At 42.5% G+C, this 16,789-nt stretch overlaps 1 protein-coding gene across 11 annotated transcripts in view; it reads left to right on the top strand.

The window, feature by feature from the left end:
* Window positions 1–16,789, top strand: part of EHBP1 (EH domain binding protein 1) — a 195,268-nt gene that overhangs the window by 26,259 nt on the left and 152,220 nt on the right. For all 11 annotated transcript variants that reach the window (XM_085218795.1, XM_085218798.1, XM_085218804.1 and 8 more), the window contains exon 4: window positions 8,012–8,107. In XM_085218795.1, coding sequence (XP_085074921.1) covers window positions 8,012–8,107 — 96 coding nt within the window. The remainder of the gene's footprint in view (window positions 1–8,011; window positions 8,108–16,789) is intronic.

The following is a 16,789-nucleotide window of genomic DNA, read 5'->3' as shown; positions in this document are numbered from 1 at the left end:
ATTTCTGTAGAAAATTAAGCTAAAAACAAGTGCCCTGTACTTGCACTTTGACTGAAACAAACAGCAGAGATTTCTAAATATCTGCAGTGTTTAATGTGGCCGTGTCTTTGTGGGATTATATTACCAATTAATTGGAGTAAAATCGTCTGTTAGTCCTAGCTGTCAGTTATTGCTGTGCATGAGAAGGTGGGGAACCTATTGCATGTATACAGCAAGACAGCAAACACTGTTCACGTTGCAGGACTTATTTTGTCAACTTGTGTCCTCTGGAGCAGGGTTGTTCTCCATCTGCCCAAATATTGCTAACTGAGAGGGGGAAAGCTTGAATGAGCTGGAGGAATGATGAGTCCCAACTCCAGGCAGGCCTGCAGGGCATAGAAGGGCTCTGTGCTGGTCTCTTCTCTCCACTTTGCCCACAGCTTTGCTTTTCACCCTGGTCAGGCCTGTGGCATGTGATCTTATCCAGAAGAGGAGGTCTGGGACAATTCCTTAATATTTCTGTTAAACAGAGGTTGTCAAAGCTCATGTGTTTGTAACTCAGTGATATTCCCAAGAACTCTGGGACAGTGGAGAGAGGACACCTGTAACACAGAATGTATCTTGAAATATTCACTGAAAAATCTAAATGTTTAGAAAACACTATATATGGTTTCCTACTCTGCTTAGGAGACCTTTCTCTCTTTCTTTCTTTCTTTTCCTGGCTGTCATGTGTTTTTCCTATGTTTTGTCTTCTAAATGGAAGTCTGAACTATTTTAAGGTTTGTTTTCTAAGGCCGTATTACTGACTGAAAATAACTGTACAACCAAATGCCTATTCCAGTGCATGCATCCTAACTTCTGCTTTGGAGTATGAAAACCCAAAGGTGTTACGTGGCGAGTAAACACAAAGGTGTGGACTTTAGTCTGGCACCTTTGCCAAGATAGCTGTTCTTGTTCTTGAGCAAAGCTAGTCAGACTGTCTGCCTTTCACTGAAGGATAAAGTAGCTCAGGTTACATTGAAATAACAGCATGATGTCTATCTAGGTAGTAACTTCTGATGTAAATGTACATTGTGGCTTTTCTGCTTGTTTCCCGTAGTTTCTATAGCACAGGGAGAGAAGGTAATGCAGAACAGAAAATTCAGTATTTATACGAGCATTGCGTGCTCAATGAAAAGAAGGATTTTTGTCCATTAATTTGGTTTGCTGAGATTTAGGAGATCTTCAAAAACAGAAGGCCTAATAAAATTTCAGTGAGGCTTTGTAAGGAGATGGGTTTTTGCCTGTGCTGTTACAGACATGATAGTGTAGGTACCAACATTTCATTGAACTGAGGGTTTCCCAACACTAGCTCAGCTTTTGGGCTGAGGTTATTTCAGCTGGGCCTTAATTATGATTATTATTATTATTATTTTTTTTTTTTACAATTTTATGTCCTTTTGCATGTGTCCATTCTTTTCCTAACCACAAGCAGATGCGCTTCTCAGGTAAAATGGCACATTTGCCTGGGACTTGGAGTCTCTCTCTAACTCATTAGTTCCTGCCTAGTAATAGCCCACAAAGGTACTTCAAAAGAGGTTGAGTGGCATTAAGGCCTTAATAGAGGGTACAATTAATTCTAAAGCTTAGGTAGTTGATACAGTCTGAGCTGCTTGGGTCCAGGACTGCAGATCAATAAATGTTCTTGATCTCTTGGTCATCCTGCCAGTAAAATACTTTATTCAACACATTTATTTCATCTAATTACCTCCTTGGAAGCAAGTCAAATGAGTATTTCCTCTTACTTTGTTTTTGACAGACCTTGGGCTCAAAGAGTATCAAGCATTAATAATGTTCTGTTTTTAAGCTTCTTTGAGAAGGAGGAGGAAAGGAATGAGGTTTTACAGTAAAGATGCTGTAGAGACTTCTTTTATGACCTTCTGGTATAGCTAGAGATAATGAAGGATATTTGTAACACATCAATCACAGACCTGCAGAATGTTCAAGGTTAGAAGACACATCTGCAGGTTACCTCGTCCAGTAGCAGGGCTGCCCGGAGCAGGATGCTCAGGACTATGTCCAGGTGACTGCTGAAGATCTCCAAAGATGACACCCCACTGCCTTTGGGTCTCTGTGCCAGTGTTCCATGACCCGCACAGCACAGAAGTGCTACCTGGTGGTCAGGAGGAGCTTGCTGTGGTCCAATGTGTTCTTATCCTCTCACTGGGTGCCACTGAACAGAGCTTGGCTCTGACTTCTTCACAGCCTTGCTTCAGACATTTCGAGTACATACGGATGAGAACCCGCTAAGCATCCCCTTTTGTAGGCTGGGGTGGGACTGCCAAGTCTCTCCTCTTCTGAGGGTTGTTGTTCTCCTCTCATCATCTTGGTGGGCCTTTGCTGGATTCTGAAAGAAGGAAAGTCTTTGTTCTGGTACTGAACAAGGAAAAATATGTTGTAAATATGTTTACCTTTATTTCATTGAGATGCTCTTGAATTTCCAGGCTTTGAACTAGGAAATTTCAATTTGAAAAGAGTTGCTGCCGTGATGTTGAGGAGGTACTTTCTGCTATCCCTGTGAACACATGCAGACTTATGCTTCTATTACACACTTCTGAAGGATCAAATTTGCTCTTGCTTCTTGAGAGCCTACAGAATTATTCTTCAAAGATACTTATTGATCAAAGTGGAGAGAAAGCGCCTTTCCTGTGATTTCAGCATTCTGCTGCAGGTTTCTCAAAAGCTGTTAATGAAAAGGAGAAGGAACAACACTGCAAACAGGGAAGGGACTTCAACAGTGAGAGCAGAGCCAGGAGAAGCAGAGGGACAGGGAGTACAGTAAGGGATCTGTATGTAGAGAGTAGAAAGGATCCCTTGTCCACGCGAGCTGCCCACCCAGCACTCTGAGGACACGCCATCAATAAAGCAACAGTGGGACCACCTGTTTTGTTATCCTTGGCCATCTGTTGCCTTTCCTGGCTCCTTTATTGCCAAGTGCCAGCCCTTACTCTGAGCTCTTTCACTGACTGGTGTTATAAAGGCACTCTGTGGCTCCAGCATGCTGGTGACTGCCTGCCACCAGTGCAGTTTGGTAATGGTACTCCCGAGCCTTTGGGTTTACTAGTAAATTAGGGAAGTAATGTAGGGTTGCAAATGCAAGCACTCAAAATTAGTGTGAGTCATTTTTATATTGGCACGTAGTCTTTTAGGCATGTGATGTACCCTTTAATAATGCAACTGCAAATTGTTTTTTGACTCCTCATTAATCTGAGAATAGTTAGAGCACAGAAATTGAGCAGTGAGTGAAACCACTTATTTGGTAAGGAAGTCGGGGGTGTTTGTTGAAGGAGGTGTAGGAAACGAACAAAAAAGGCTGCCTCACTGTGATGTGATAAAATGCTGCCTTGAGGAATTCGGGTTTGTCACATCAACATAATAATCTACAATGCTTTGGCTGAGGCTAGGCAAAATGTTGAAGCTGGATTTGATGCACTTTTCCATTTAGTAGGTGTCTAGAGTATAGTGACTGACTTGCAGCAATGTTGAGCAGCCTAATTGCAACTGAAGTAAAAGAAGTCTAGGTGTTGGAAAACAAAAGAAAAGATAGTTTGATGCTTAATCGTTGTGAGGTACGGTCCTAACTGATTTAAGTATGTGCAAAATCAGTGGGAACTGGCTATTTTGTCTCTGCTTGGAGACTAAATTGGAGACTAAAATACCCTCCTGTTCTCCAGGGACCCTGTAAAGTGACGTTTGGAGGTGCAGTGGCTGAAGGTGGATAGATGTCCCAGAAAGCCATGAGGAAAAATAACTCTGAGCTCAGTTTCATATAGAGATGAGGCCTGAAACTACATGAAGGGGAGGTGAAAGGGCTGGTTTTTAACTAACTGAGCATCCTCTGCCATGGGTAGCAAATAAGGCAAGGTCTGGGGAAAGAGAGCATGAATCATGTGTTCAATGAATGTGTCACGAATGTGTGTGAGTCACATGAAGATTGAACAGCAAGCCTGGTGCTAGCAAACTTGTTTTCTACAGTTATTGCTCATTTTCTGAGCTTAGCAGTTCTGTAGCTTTTTAGCAGGAATACATGGATGTATAATAACATTTGTAACAGGTGCGTGCTGGTGAATTGAAGGTGTTCACAGGAAGGTGTGTTAAGAGGAACGCTGGGCATTTTCATCATCTGGCCCTGAAAGCTGCTCAATTCAGTCTCTTTTTAAAGGCTCTTCTCTTGCTGGAACCAGAGACCCAAAGCATAGAGGTGCCTCATTTATCTTCCCAGTTCAACCAGGTCAGAACAGTTGAGAAGTTCCCAGCATCACAGATGTGTAGATAGAAAAGTAAGCTGTCCAGATTGTAACTGTTGTCATTTTAGAGAAAAAAAAAACTGGAGAAAGAACTGGGTAGCCTGAAGTGCCCGTGAGAGTCTGTAGGATCACCTCCAGGTGCTGTCTTAAGCAGCTTTATTCCTCAGCAGGCCTCTGCTTTGTGCCAAGCAGTGCAGCAGGCTGGACGATCAGTCACGGTCCAAGTCTATTTATAGGGCATTTCAGCAACCCCTCCTGTAGCTCCTGTTTCCTTATTTAAACTAGCCCTCACACTATGTCTTTTCCTCTTGTTTTCCCTGGCAGAAAAAAGGAGCAGTTGTTTTTCTCCTGGAAATTCAACAGAGCATTTCTGCTGTGGGCCTTGATTCTCACCCCTTTGGTTTGGGAGCTGCTGGAGGGAAGGGTTGTGCAGGAGGCACTTAAGTGCGCCAGATCACTTCTGCTGCAGGGATGGGCTGAGAGGGAACGCGAGTGAGGATGAGTAGGAGATGAGGGAGAAGCCTGCCTGGCCGTGCAGCCTGGTGAGGAGTGGAGCTGGAGATGGGAGCTGGCTTGGAGTGCTGCAGAGGCGCGTTGGGCCTTTGCTGAGCCCTGCCAGAAGCTGTCTTTCAGAACGGGGCTGAAAGCGTTGACAGGCCTGCTCTGGGCAGGTGGCCTGATCCTGCTCATGTAGCAAAGGGGCTGTGGGGGGAGGGCTTAAAATGGTGGCAGAACAAATCAGATGCAATTTCAAGAAACTGCACTGTGGAGGTCTGCATTAGAATCTAACTGCCTTAGAATAACGCCCTTATTAATTATTGTTGAGTTGTTAGCACTTCCCTTACGTTTTCCCCCCTTTGTTTTCCCTTTTCCCTTTCCCTTCCCAACGGCCCAGATGTAATTTCAGTGTTACCATTTTCTGTTGGCTATTTGTTAGGTACAGTGTTTCTTTTTCAAAGCTAAAGGAGGCTTTAGTGATGTTCAGCTGATCACAGGACGGCTTTGCTTTAAAAGCTCATTAGCTGGGACTTGTCTCCTGCTTGTCGCTTCCGGTGATGTGCCTGTTGCAGTGACAGAAAATCATGTCTATCTGTGTGTGTGTGTGTGTGTGTGTGTGTGTGTATTGCCTGTCACCAACTCTTCTGATAGGAGGCAATGTTGATGCAGTTCTTGAAATGAAGCTTTGCCTGCAGCAATGAGTGTTCACCTTCTGGTTCATTTTGTAAAGGTGATCCTTGGCTAAGCAGGCTGTCAGCATCTGGGCCTCAGACAGCAGAGGTTTGGTATGTGTCTGCGTCAGCCAAAACTGTCCGAAAGGTGCTAGTTCCAGAGGTGCCATTAGCTTTGTGAAAACTGGCATCTGGAAAGAGGGGGGAGTTCCCTCTGTAGTGGAGAAGCTGCTGGTTTTGTCCATTTTTGTCCAAATGTTGCCTACTTACAAGGTGACACCCAAGGAGAGGAGTTAACTCTTTAGAAGAGTAGATAATGGCAGGACAAGGGAAGTGGTTTTAAACTGAAGGAGGGAAGATTTAGGTTGGATATCAGGGGAAATTCTTTGCGAAGAGAGTGGTGAGGTGCTGGAACAAGCGGCCCAGAGAGGTTGTGAATGCCCCATCTCTGGAGGTGTTCAAGGCCAGGTTGGATGGGGCACTGGGCAGCCTGGTCTAGTATTAAGTGTGGAGGTTGGTGGCCCTGCCTGTGGTGGGAGGCGAAGGGGGCTGGAGCTTGATGATCCTTGAGGTCCTTTCCAATCCAGACCATTCTGTGATTCTGTGTGATTCAATGACAGCCTGACTGCAGGTGAGCACACGTTCAGCTGATTGCTGCCCTGTACCCATTGCACATCCCCATCAGACAAAGGGGATGGTGTTGGGAGCTGGAAGGGACAGTGAGTGGGGCTGGGACTGATGCTATGGGGATGGCAGCTGCTGCAGTGTATTCTACTGCTCACTAAGCTGCTTCTTCGTATAAAATAAACTCTCAGAGTAAAGCTATGAGCAGTGTTGTTTGCTCAGCTGTTAAAAAGTTCATCCAAGTCTGCCGAAGAATAAATGAGATTAGGTTGGAATTCATGGAATAAGAATTGTAGAAATTGGATTCTCTCATATTGCTGTTTTTTTCCCCTACCTTCCTCAGGTGTCCCCAGCCACAGTATACTTAATTGGATTCTGCAAGCACAAAACATAGAAACTTGCTGAAATTTCCCATCTAATTAGACATCTTTGAGAGCTGGAGATTTAACAAAAAAACAAAGATGGCAAAAATCTCTGATAAAATCACAAGGGAGTTGGTGATATTCAGCAAGAAAACAAAGATCTTTGGATAGAAATGAGTGTGCAGTGAGTGTATGGCTGCGTGGGCAGACAGGGCTCCTTTCTCTGGTGCTTGCTTAGGCTGTGTTGTGCCCACAGCTTCCCCATTCTTCAGCTTCATGGCTCTTCCCAGCTTTTCCACCTCTGCTTCCATCCATCCATCCCGCCTCTTCTGCCTCTGCTGTCTCAGCACTTGCTGTCACCTTTGCCTCATCTGCAGACCTCAGCTTTGTGCAGGCTGGGGATTAGGAGAGGCCGCCGAGGTGTGCTGGTGCTGCTGCACCCAGCTGAGTGTGGGGAGCACCTGGGGTGGCAGACACACGCCATGGAGCTGCCAGACACAAACCTGGCACTGAGAGGACACAGTGCAGAGGTGCTTCCTCTAGGTTGCTGAATAGGATTGTTTCACACCTTGATGTAGCAAAATCCTGTTTAAGCCTTAAGGGTACCTGAGAGGCAAGCCCTATTCTAGTCTTATTACTACAGCAAATAGGGAGTTTTAATCTGAGGATTTGAGTGACAGGAGGATAAAATTGTAATGGGCAGGGATGCTCTAGAGCTTCAAGGAAAAGAAAAAGAAAAAAAGCCTCGTTAATTGGCTTCAGATAACAGTAGTGAGATTGTTTGTTCTTTCCTGATGAAACTTCAACAGGTTTTTAATAACAGCCTTACTACTCAGCAGTCACTTGTGCATCAGCACTCCTCTCTCATTTGTCCTACAGCATCACAAAATGGGTGACGTTAAACATGACTTTTTCCAAGCTTAGTCTGAAACAGAAGTACTCACAGTTGGCATTTTTCAGGACTAGCTGTTACAGCTTCAGTACTGATCCTGCATCAGTCCAAATTGATGAGCAAAGATAAATGTGTTCTCAGGCTATTTTACTGTGTTTTTAAATTATTCTTTCTAGGTTTACCTCAGCCTACTAATTCTTAAGGATTTAAGTATTGTAGCAGTATTTAATCTGTATTATAAATTCTTGTCTTGTGGTTTGTTTTGCTCTATCAGGTGTAAAGGTGGCAGTGCCCATACTTTGTACTGCACTTACCGTATTTTCATTAAGTAAAACATTTCCTCATCAGAATAAAGCCAAAATAAAGCACGGTTTGTTACAGAAGCTCTGTACTTTACAGCCTTGATTTTTACAGGGCTCTGAGTATCTCACTCTGTGCTGTGTACTCAAAAGCCAGAGCTCAGCACCTTGTAAGGGCAACTTGGGTTCACTAAAATAGCTCTTGCTCCTAGTGGTCCAGGTTTCCTAACTCCCATTCTTAATGATGTCCTTTACAGTGTTGCATGGAGCCATGCATTTAAGAAAGCAGCCTTTTGGAGTCAGCGGCTTGTTGCACCTGCCTGTGCTGCTGAGTCAGGTCTGCACCCTTATAATGGTTTTAAGACAGCTTTTAAGACAGCTGTTTCTTTTCTTTCTTTAGGCTCATAGCTGGCAGCCTGGAATCAAAAACCCATACCGTGGGGTGGTGGTATGGCCTGTTCCTGAAAACGTTGAGATTACTGTGACACTTTTTAAGGTATGTATTTTTTAAGAATAATCTTCCATGTTTTGTAAGCAACATACAAAAACAAACAACAACAACAAAAAAAACCAACATGTTTGTGGGTTAAGTCATTACCTGCACAACCTGAGTTCCACAGCAGAGAAGGATGGTCTGTGTCCTGCTGAAGGTTGCTGTTGCAGTTAACATTGAAATATCCCATTGAGTTGTTACAGTGAGTCACTGGCGTAGAACTGAGTACGTGTGTGAGTATGCACGTAGTACATGTGTAAATGCTTGGCATGGGTTTTAGTCTGATTGGTTTTCTTTAAATGTTATAAGCCAGAAGTCATGAAAACACAGCCATTTCTAGACTTCCTTTTCAGCTGCAGTGCAGTGACTCTGTTTCTATCTTGATTAAGAAGAGTCCAGCTTCAAATTTATTGAAAAGTTTATTTATGTGACTCCAAAGCAAGGAGACAAATGGATTGTTATGCTAGAATTTAATTCCCCAGTAATGATGGACAGAGTCCTTTCTGCATAAACTGCAGCTTTGGATGGTGCGTCCTTATTTATAACTGTACCCTATACAGCCTAGGGCAGAAGTTATTTCTGTGTCCTGTTTTTGGGACTTCCCTGAATAACTAGTTAGAAGTGGCTTCTAGTTAGCCACTAAGCTCACAGATCTGAATTTGTGATTTGTTTCCTTGAGATTGTGAAGGGGAACTCTCTCCTATATATTTTTGTCCTTGTATGGCCAATGAAAGGAAACCTCCTGGGTTGCTGGTGATGCTGTCATAAATTTGTCTCTCTTCATAGCAGACATATAGTCTTCAATTGAAGTTCAAAAGTTCACTAACAGAAATTGTTTGCCTTTGCATGCTTCAAGGGCCTCTGCTTAGATTAAGTCATTTAAAACCATTATGTGACTATGCTGCATATCTGTATAATCTGAATGTGATTGTGTAAGGCATTAGATGATACTTAATATTTTTTACAGTTAAAGTGAAGCAGAAATGCGCATAGTTCTTCAGTGTGTGTGTGCTAGCATGTTATGTGAGGAGGTAGAAATGAAGTTTTGTTTGATTGCAACTCTGCAATGCGGTGGCTCTGGAATACAAATGCCTCCCACCCCTCTCCTGCCATCCCACACTGCCTTGTTATTCCTAGCTGCGCCACTTCAGGGCTGGGTATTGGAGTGTGAGGGCTCGCACCAGGCAGTGAGAAGAGAGAAGGAGCCTGCGCCGTGCCTCTCTGCAGCCTCAACGTACCCAGCACTGTGACTGCAAAGGGATCTGTGTGCTGGGCTGCTGTCTCCCCACCCACTCTCTCCAGAACTGAGTCTGTCTCTTTTCCTACCTACCGTGAAAGTTGGTCTGGGTGGAGAGAAGGAATGTGAATAACCCCATGGGCTTTGCCTTCTGGAAACAGTGCACGTTTATCTCTAGGGGAGCAAGTACAGAGTTTGCTTGATCTCAGTGTTTTGTTTTTTTTAAAAAATCAATAGTCTCAGGCAGCTTTTATGTAAATCTGCTCAAATTGATCCTTTGGCTCCTCCAAGAAGAGTGCCCATAATTGACCAAGTCCACTTTTTTTTTCCCCCTGTAAGGATCTGCATGTGTGACAAAGCAGTGCTTTTTGTGCAAGTTGGGTAATGCACCAGAAGAAGCCCCTATTTGTCTCCATGAGGACAGCCTGGGTGAAATGCTGTGAGTGAAATACTGTTGCTGGCAGAGCATGGCATCAGTGCTGTAACAGCATTGTGCTGTAACAGCATTCAGCTGTAGTGTAGTTCTGTCTTGGCACCGGAGGAGCTGCTGTTTCTGTAGCTGGTACGTTCTGGGTGAAGATGGTCAAAAGGATCTAGCTATTTTTTGCACAGTTGATGGATTGGCTGGCTGGCACCAGAGGAGTTAGAAACATGTAATAGCAGACTGCAGTAGCCTTTTTGGGAGCTGACTTCCAAGTTAGGTATTTATATCATTTCCGCTGGAGGGAGGGAGGCTAAAACCCTTAAAGTTGTAAAGCTCAGAAAAAGAATTGTCTCCTGCCATCCTTAAGTTCCTTTAGGAACTCCTTCCCTGTGACCATTTATCACTTTGCAACAACCACAATTAATGTGGCCTTGTTTTAAGAAACAGTGGTTGTCCCTTTATGCTACAAGTTGAGAAGCTGAGGGAAGCTGCGGGCTCCGAACCTACTGATGGGAGCAGGTTCTCTGACAGAGCTTTGTAGCAATCGCAGATAACAAATGAGCGCAGTGGTGCTGTTTGAAATAGAAGCACAGGGAAAGGAAGAGCAGACTCCAAAATAGACAGCTACGTGTTTTGGGAAATGATTCACAGTGTGGTGGCTGTGTGTTAGTAAGTGGCTGTTGAAATGTGTTGCTGGTGGGATTAGGAGATAAGTTGAGGTTTCAAGTGCTGATGAGAATGTTAAGAATATCCTCTTCAGTAGTCACCTACGGACACTTGAGAGCTGGCTGGGGAAGTGCCTGTGATGGGTCAGCAGATGAGGTACTTTGCACTATCTGCAAATCCCTATTTTGGGTGTTAGTTTGTTCCCAACAGTGTATCTGTAACTCTTAAGCAAACAGAGCAAGTATTGAAGAAAAAATAACCTTCACTTAAGAAACTTTCATTTCAAATAAATAAAAAACTTTACTTCCTTCCACTTAATTCTGGATTTCTAGTAAAACTTCATAATGCTCTGAAGTCATGTAGGGAGAAGCATTAAAGGGATCCACTGATTGAGTGTCCCGTACCTAGCTCTGGCTTCTGTCCATCCAGCTGAAGTGCTCATCACATGAAAAGTTCTGTCTATTCTGAAAGTGTCACTTCTTTCTCAGCTGTGCTGTACACTGCTCTTTGGTTATGTCTTGGAATTCTCAGCTAAAATGGGAGGAAAGAAGCACTGCGAAACAGTAAATGTATCATGCATTTTAAGTCCATGATTTGTAATGCTTTCTTAGAAAGATCCACAAATGCCAGAAAAGCTAACTGAAATCACATTTTTCACTGTTGCCATGGTAGTGCTCCAGAAGTTCATTTTCAGAGTCCCTACATAAGCAAGGTTTAGCTGTTGTGTGTGCAACCCTGCATATTAGTGTTTATATGTACAAACACATGCTTATATCAACTGTGTGAGGTTACATATGAGAAATATTTGTGTCAGGTAAGGTCAGTGCTTTTAGCAAAGCCAAGTGGATGTCAGTTGGACTATGAGTATTTAAATTGCAACAATGTTATTTTCTAGCCTAAAAGTGAACTTCCTGAGCAAAAATGTTTGCTCATCTGGAGTAAGCATGGACTTTGCCTCTCTTGATTACAAACAGCCCTTGCTTTGTCAGTAATACATGTGGTTTATCACACCAGTGTATTGTTGCAACAACAGGGAAGACTACCAGCTCTTCATTCCAAAGTCTGAGAAAAGACTTTTTGAATGGCATGGTCTTCTAAGGACAAAACAGTCAGTTATGAGTAAAATAAGAATAAAATAGATAGAAAAGGGGACTCATGATTGCCAGTATTCCCATCCCCACATATTTATCTGAATAAATTCCATTGTCTTTCTTGACAGCCTCAGTCATACTTTAATTACAACACAGAAACTGAGTGTGTGCCCTTCAGTATGCACAAATAGGAATCTATCACCTTTGAGGTGTTCTTGTCTGTTTTCTTTTTAGAATTTAAGTTGAGAGGCTTTGCTTCACAGAAAAAAGTCCCAGCAAGTCAAGGTGAGAGCTGTGCAGCATAAAGCAAGGAGGGCAGCCCGGAGGGGCAGGTGAGGTTAGCAGCCCCAGGCAATCCGAAGAACAGCTCTGTGTCCTGCCAGCCCATAGCCCAGCAACGGGAGCCGTTGCCAGGTTTCAGACTGGTCATGAAATCCCACCTTTCCCTGCAGTATGAAGGCGTGGGATGTGTTGTGGTTCTCGGTCTTTGAGAAGTTTGCTATACTGCTCACCTCCTTCAAAATTTAGCTTGGGTGTGGGACAGTTGGAAGAGGGAGAGGTAGATTTCACTGCAGCAGAGAGCATGTGGGTCTGGGGGAATTCTGTAACTCTAGCTTTGTTTCAGGCTGAGTGTGTGTGTGTGTGTGTGTAAGTTTATAATTTCAAACATTAATAAAGACAACTGACTTCTATGCATGTCATCAGTTATTCCCATGAACAAGCTGTAATATCTGTGATGCATCTTTGCAGAGTGTTTTCTGCTTGGAGATGAACAGGCATACCCTGTAATACCACACAGCACAAAGCCATTTTCTGACTAATAAACAGTACGTAGTTTCCTTGTCATAAACAAAATCTGTCTCACTGCAAAAGCTGCTTCTCTTCAGTATTTTTTTCCCATGAAGTTAGTAAGTTTATTTTACATCACTCTCAAATTCATGTAATGTAGCTTGGAGTAACAAATGTCTGTATTTCACTAGTGTTACTCTGCATTTTCTTCTCCCCTGTCTCAGGAGAGAAAAAAGTCTTCAATAAAGTCATCTCTTGTAAGTGAAGAGCAAATTGAGGTTCGGAACATACTTGTTCAGGAGAGACCACTGGCTTTGACCTGACTCCGTAGAGGTTAATCCATAAGAGAAAACCAGCCATAGATAAGACAAGATGGTCCGTGTCAGATATAAAAGTGATAAGTTGAGGGAAAAAGGAGAGGTGCAAAATTCTGCTTGTACACTAAGTAATTTAATATTTGGGGTTACTGTGGAGGCTATTTGAAAAATTTTGTTTAAAAAAAAAAAGAAAAGGTCAACCTTTGTTGTCTTGTTAGCCTGGGGGCTTTATGGGGAACTGCAGGTGCTCATGAGCTTGTGGTGGTGACATACAGGGGTAGGTCTGCTCAGCACTTGTTGCCTTCTGAAAACTCTGAAGAAAACTCAACAGAGCAGTATGTCATTTTTCTACACTAATCAGAGCTATATAAACAACACAGAAAGCAATAGGAATTGGGTCAAATTCTGAGTCTTCTGCAGCTTCCAATAGCCAGGTACAAGTGCTGAGGGCAGATGTAGGACTATCTGGAGCATCTGCTATTGGTCTCTGGCAGATAAGGATCACAAACCCCGTCGTCACTTGATCTGATTCAGTATGACAGTCCTTAAGTCCTTTCTTTCCTCAGAAGAAAGACCAAAGATTAAGGCTGGCATGAAGTGATATAATGGAAGGACAAGCTTCAAAAGCCTGGAAAGCTTAGGGAGGGGGCACAGGGAAGGAAGGAAGAATGCTGCAGATGTTAACAGCTGGGAGGTTTTTCCTGGATGCTCTGCCGAGCAGGAGGAGGAGCAGTTCCGTGTATGTGATACCTTCTTTTTATTCTTACAAGAAAAGGTTTTTCACTGAGAGGGTAGTTAGGCTCCACAGGACAGTGGTCGTGGCACCGAGCTGCCAGAGTTCTGGACAGTGCTCTCAGACATACGTTCTGATTTTTAGGTGGTCCTCCATGGAGCCAAGAATTGGACTTGATGGACCATATGGATCCCTTCCAACTCAAAATATTCTGATTCTAAATAGAAACAACTGCAGATTATGGACTGCGTAAACTTCTTCAGTCTTCTGAGCTACTTTATGCACTGCAGAAAGGATCTGCTTCTTGACAGTGCCCCTTGCAGAATGGGTTGATCTGATCAACAGCAGCCAGAAAAATGTGGTACACAAATGCCTTGTTGCTCTTCTCTTGCCCTGTTCTGGATGAACTGTTTGTTTTCTGGCAGTTGGCAGATGAGAGGACAGAATGGAATTGCAGAAAAGAGGCTGATGAGGGGATTGGATAGCAAAGTTTGGAGAACTGAGCTTATTGAGCATATCTCTAGGAAAGCAGCTGGGAGTTACTGGGAAAGTGTGATATGGGCTGGTGGATAAAGCAGTGCACTGACCTTGAGAAGAGAGCAGGGGATGCAATTCTCCAAGAGACTCACTGCAGAACTGTGATGTGTGTTCTCCTTTACACAGTTCCTATTGACTTCCCACCTGAGCAATGGTTTTGAACACTAAGACAATCTACTTACCAGACAAAAAAATAAAAACAAAAAAGAAAGCTCCAGAATTATTTCTGAAGATTCTGAAGAGGAATATCATATTTAGAGATGAATGTACACGGAAAGAAAAACAGGAAAATGGGCTGATCTCTACGTGCTAAAAGTGATTAATTTTTTTCTTTATATTTTTAATGCAGTCGAAGAAGGAGAAATGGCCAGTCTTTCAGTCCATTTACCCAACTGCAGTTTTCAATTCACGGTAAAACCACAGTGATTATTGGATGGAGGATAGTAGTGCATTTGCAGAGCACTGATAGAGTATTATCAGTAAAATGTTTGGCTCTGGCTGACTCATGTTCCTTCTGTGTTAGTGGGGTTGTAATGGTATGAGACAGTTCCAGGCTGAGAAAAATGTTAGAGGCTGACAGTTCCTTGTGCTTTTAAGGAGGTCTTCCTTAGTGTTTGCTTTCAGGAGGGTGCTTGAGAATGAGGAATGTTTGTAATTCTTGTTTTCAGGTGTTTCCAGCTGCACATCTTCAGTTGTCTGCTTGCAGGTGATGTGGGGCTTTCTGGGGTGTATTATCATGGAGGACTTTCATATGGTGAAAATTTCAAAGGCTGCTGTAGTTACTACTGGAGTTCGTCTTTGCATTGCAAAGCCAGTTTTCCTAAAAAATAGTCATTCGTATAGTCCTTGAATAATAGTTTGCTAAATTCATCATCTGAGTTTTATATAACAGCTGAATAGAGAGTATGGGTTAGCCATACAATAGTATGTGTTATGCTTTTTAATGATATTTATCCTCTGCAAATCCAAACTAAGGCAAAGGATTAACCAGGTTCACAGAACTGTCCCTTTTTGTAGAGACCATACAGGGAAGTGTTAGCCCAAAGGGTGAAGTGGTGGTTACAGTAGAAACTGTTGCAGCTATAATTGCATTTGTAGAAGTCTTTGCTAATGCTGATCGTGTAGTAAAGGTGGAAGTTAGCTAGAAATAAGGCAGTACATGCTGCTCCAATTTGTAATAAAAGCATGTTGGCAAGAACAGTGAAACCACCTACATGCCTCTTACAGCAAAATGCTGAGGCATATCTGTATAAGCTTATTTGGGGCTTTCTGCTTCTGAGTCAGTTTAAGACTAGCAAGAGCTATAACTCATAAAATACATATATGTGGATGGAAAAAATACACTCCTATACAAATAATATATGCAGAATGTATCTTAACATATTTCATGTCATCTGAATTTTTGGTTAGGTTCATTAGAGAGATCCTTGAAGATTTGCATTTGTATTTTTTGCTCTGTGTGTTAGGAGATCTGGACTTTCAGAAGTGTTCACAGCTTCCTTTCAGGTGTGTGCTAACGTTAAACCTTAAGAAGCCTCTTAAATAGACTTATTATTTTGCTCTAACCAATTATCAAAAATACAGAGAAGAGCACCAGATGCGAATCAGCATTATTGCCGTTAGCAGAAGAAATTTGTTTATAGGTAATTACCTTGTGTGGGCAGCATCATGGTGTTTTGCTTGCTGCACAAGATAAAATGCTGGGCCCTGACTTTGTAAGGGGCTTTAGGGACACTTGTCAGTGTGCGTGAATAGTGTTTAGGGCAGCTATGGAGGAAATAGAGCAAGAGGAATTATTTAAGAGTTTAGTCACATATTAAGGAGTAGCATATTAAACCTAACGTGATTAATGATCCTATTAAATCTCATTATGTCATTTTATGCTGTATCAGAGGAAGCAATTAAACAAAAAGTTAGTTGCCCAAGGTTAACTCATAAAAGTGATAAGTATTTAATAGCTGGATTACAGAAAATGATATCTTTAGAACTGATGTAGGATACAGGAGAGCAGTGGGTATCGTGCACTTTATTTCCCTAATGCAGGATGCCACAAAGTTGTGGTGTTTAATGTGATGGATGCGTGATGACATCATCCCATCTTTACAACTGTGTATGTTGTTTTAAAATTATTCTGTGTTTTTTTTTAGTAATTTCTCTGAAGATTTATTCGTATTTGTAGTATTTGGATTCTGTCAGCACTGTGCTGGGCTGTCTGGCATGAAAGCAGAACTAAGGGAAGCAGGATGGTTGAAGCAAAGACTTGGATAAGGTGGTTCTCAGATAAGGCTGCAGTGATTGAGTGTGAGGCTTGTAGCAGTCTGGAAAGATGGTCCTGCTGAAGATAAACAAAGCAGAAGTGAAATATCTCAATTTCAGTTTTAGCTTACAGCAGCAAAATAGAGTTGGTGTAGTGTCACAAATGGGCTTCAGATTACAGCAAGAAAATGCTGTGGGTACTGAGGGATTTCAGCATGTATATTGAAGGCAAGCACCAGTGATGGGGAAGTGAGGTTTATCTGCAGGTATCTGTGACATGTGGCTGTCAGAGGCAAAGGAGTAGTTGGGTGGTTTCCTATAACTAGAAATAATAGGATAAAATAGAGATGTAGCAAAATTAGCCTTTGTATCAGGGAAAAAGGCTTATCACTGTGTTCCTTTCAAGAGAAATAGGAGGTACTTGGTTACAGTTCATTCGATTGGGTGATAAATTAATGACATAAGCTTTTTTTTTTTTTTTTTTTTAAGGTAGGATCCTTGGTAAGGGCACAAAGGAGATGATTTTCTGTTTCCACCATTACCTTAGTTTCAGACAAGCACAATATAGACTACAACACTGGATTGAAAACTCATGACATTGGAAATGAATGCTGAATCTAGGAAACTCATTACAT

Source organism: Meleagris gallopavo, chromosome 2 (genome assembly GCF_905368555.1).
Source record: "Meleagris gallopavo chromosome 2, MGAL_WU_HG_1.1, whole genome shotgun sequence".
Taxonomy (NCBI): Eukaryota; Metazoa; Chordata; class Aves; order Galliformes; family Phasianidae; genus Meleagris; species Meleagris gallopavo.
This window is presented reverse-complemented; position numbering and strand designations above follow the sequence as displayed.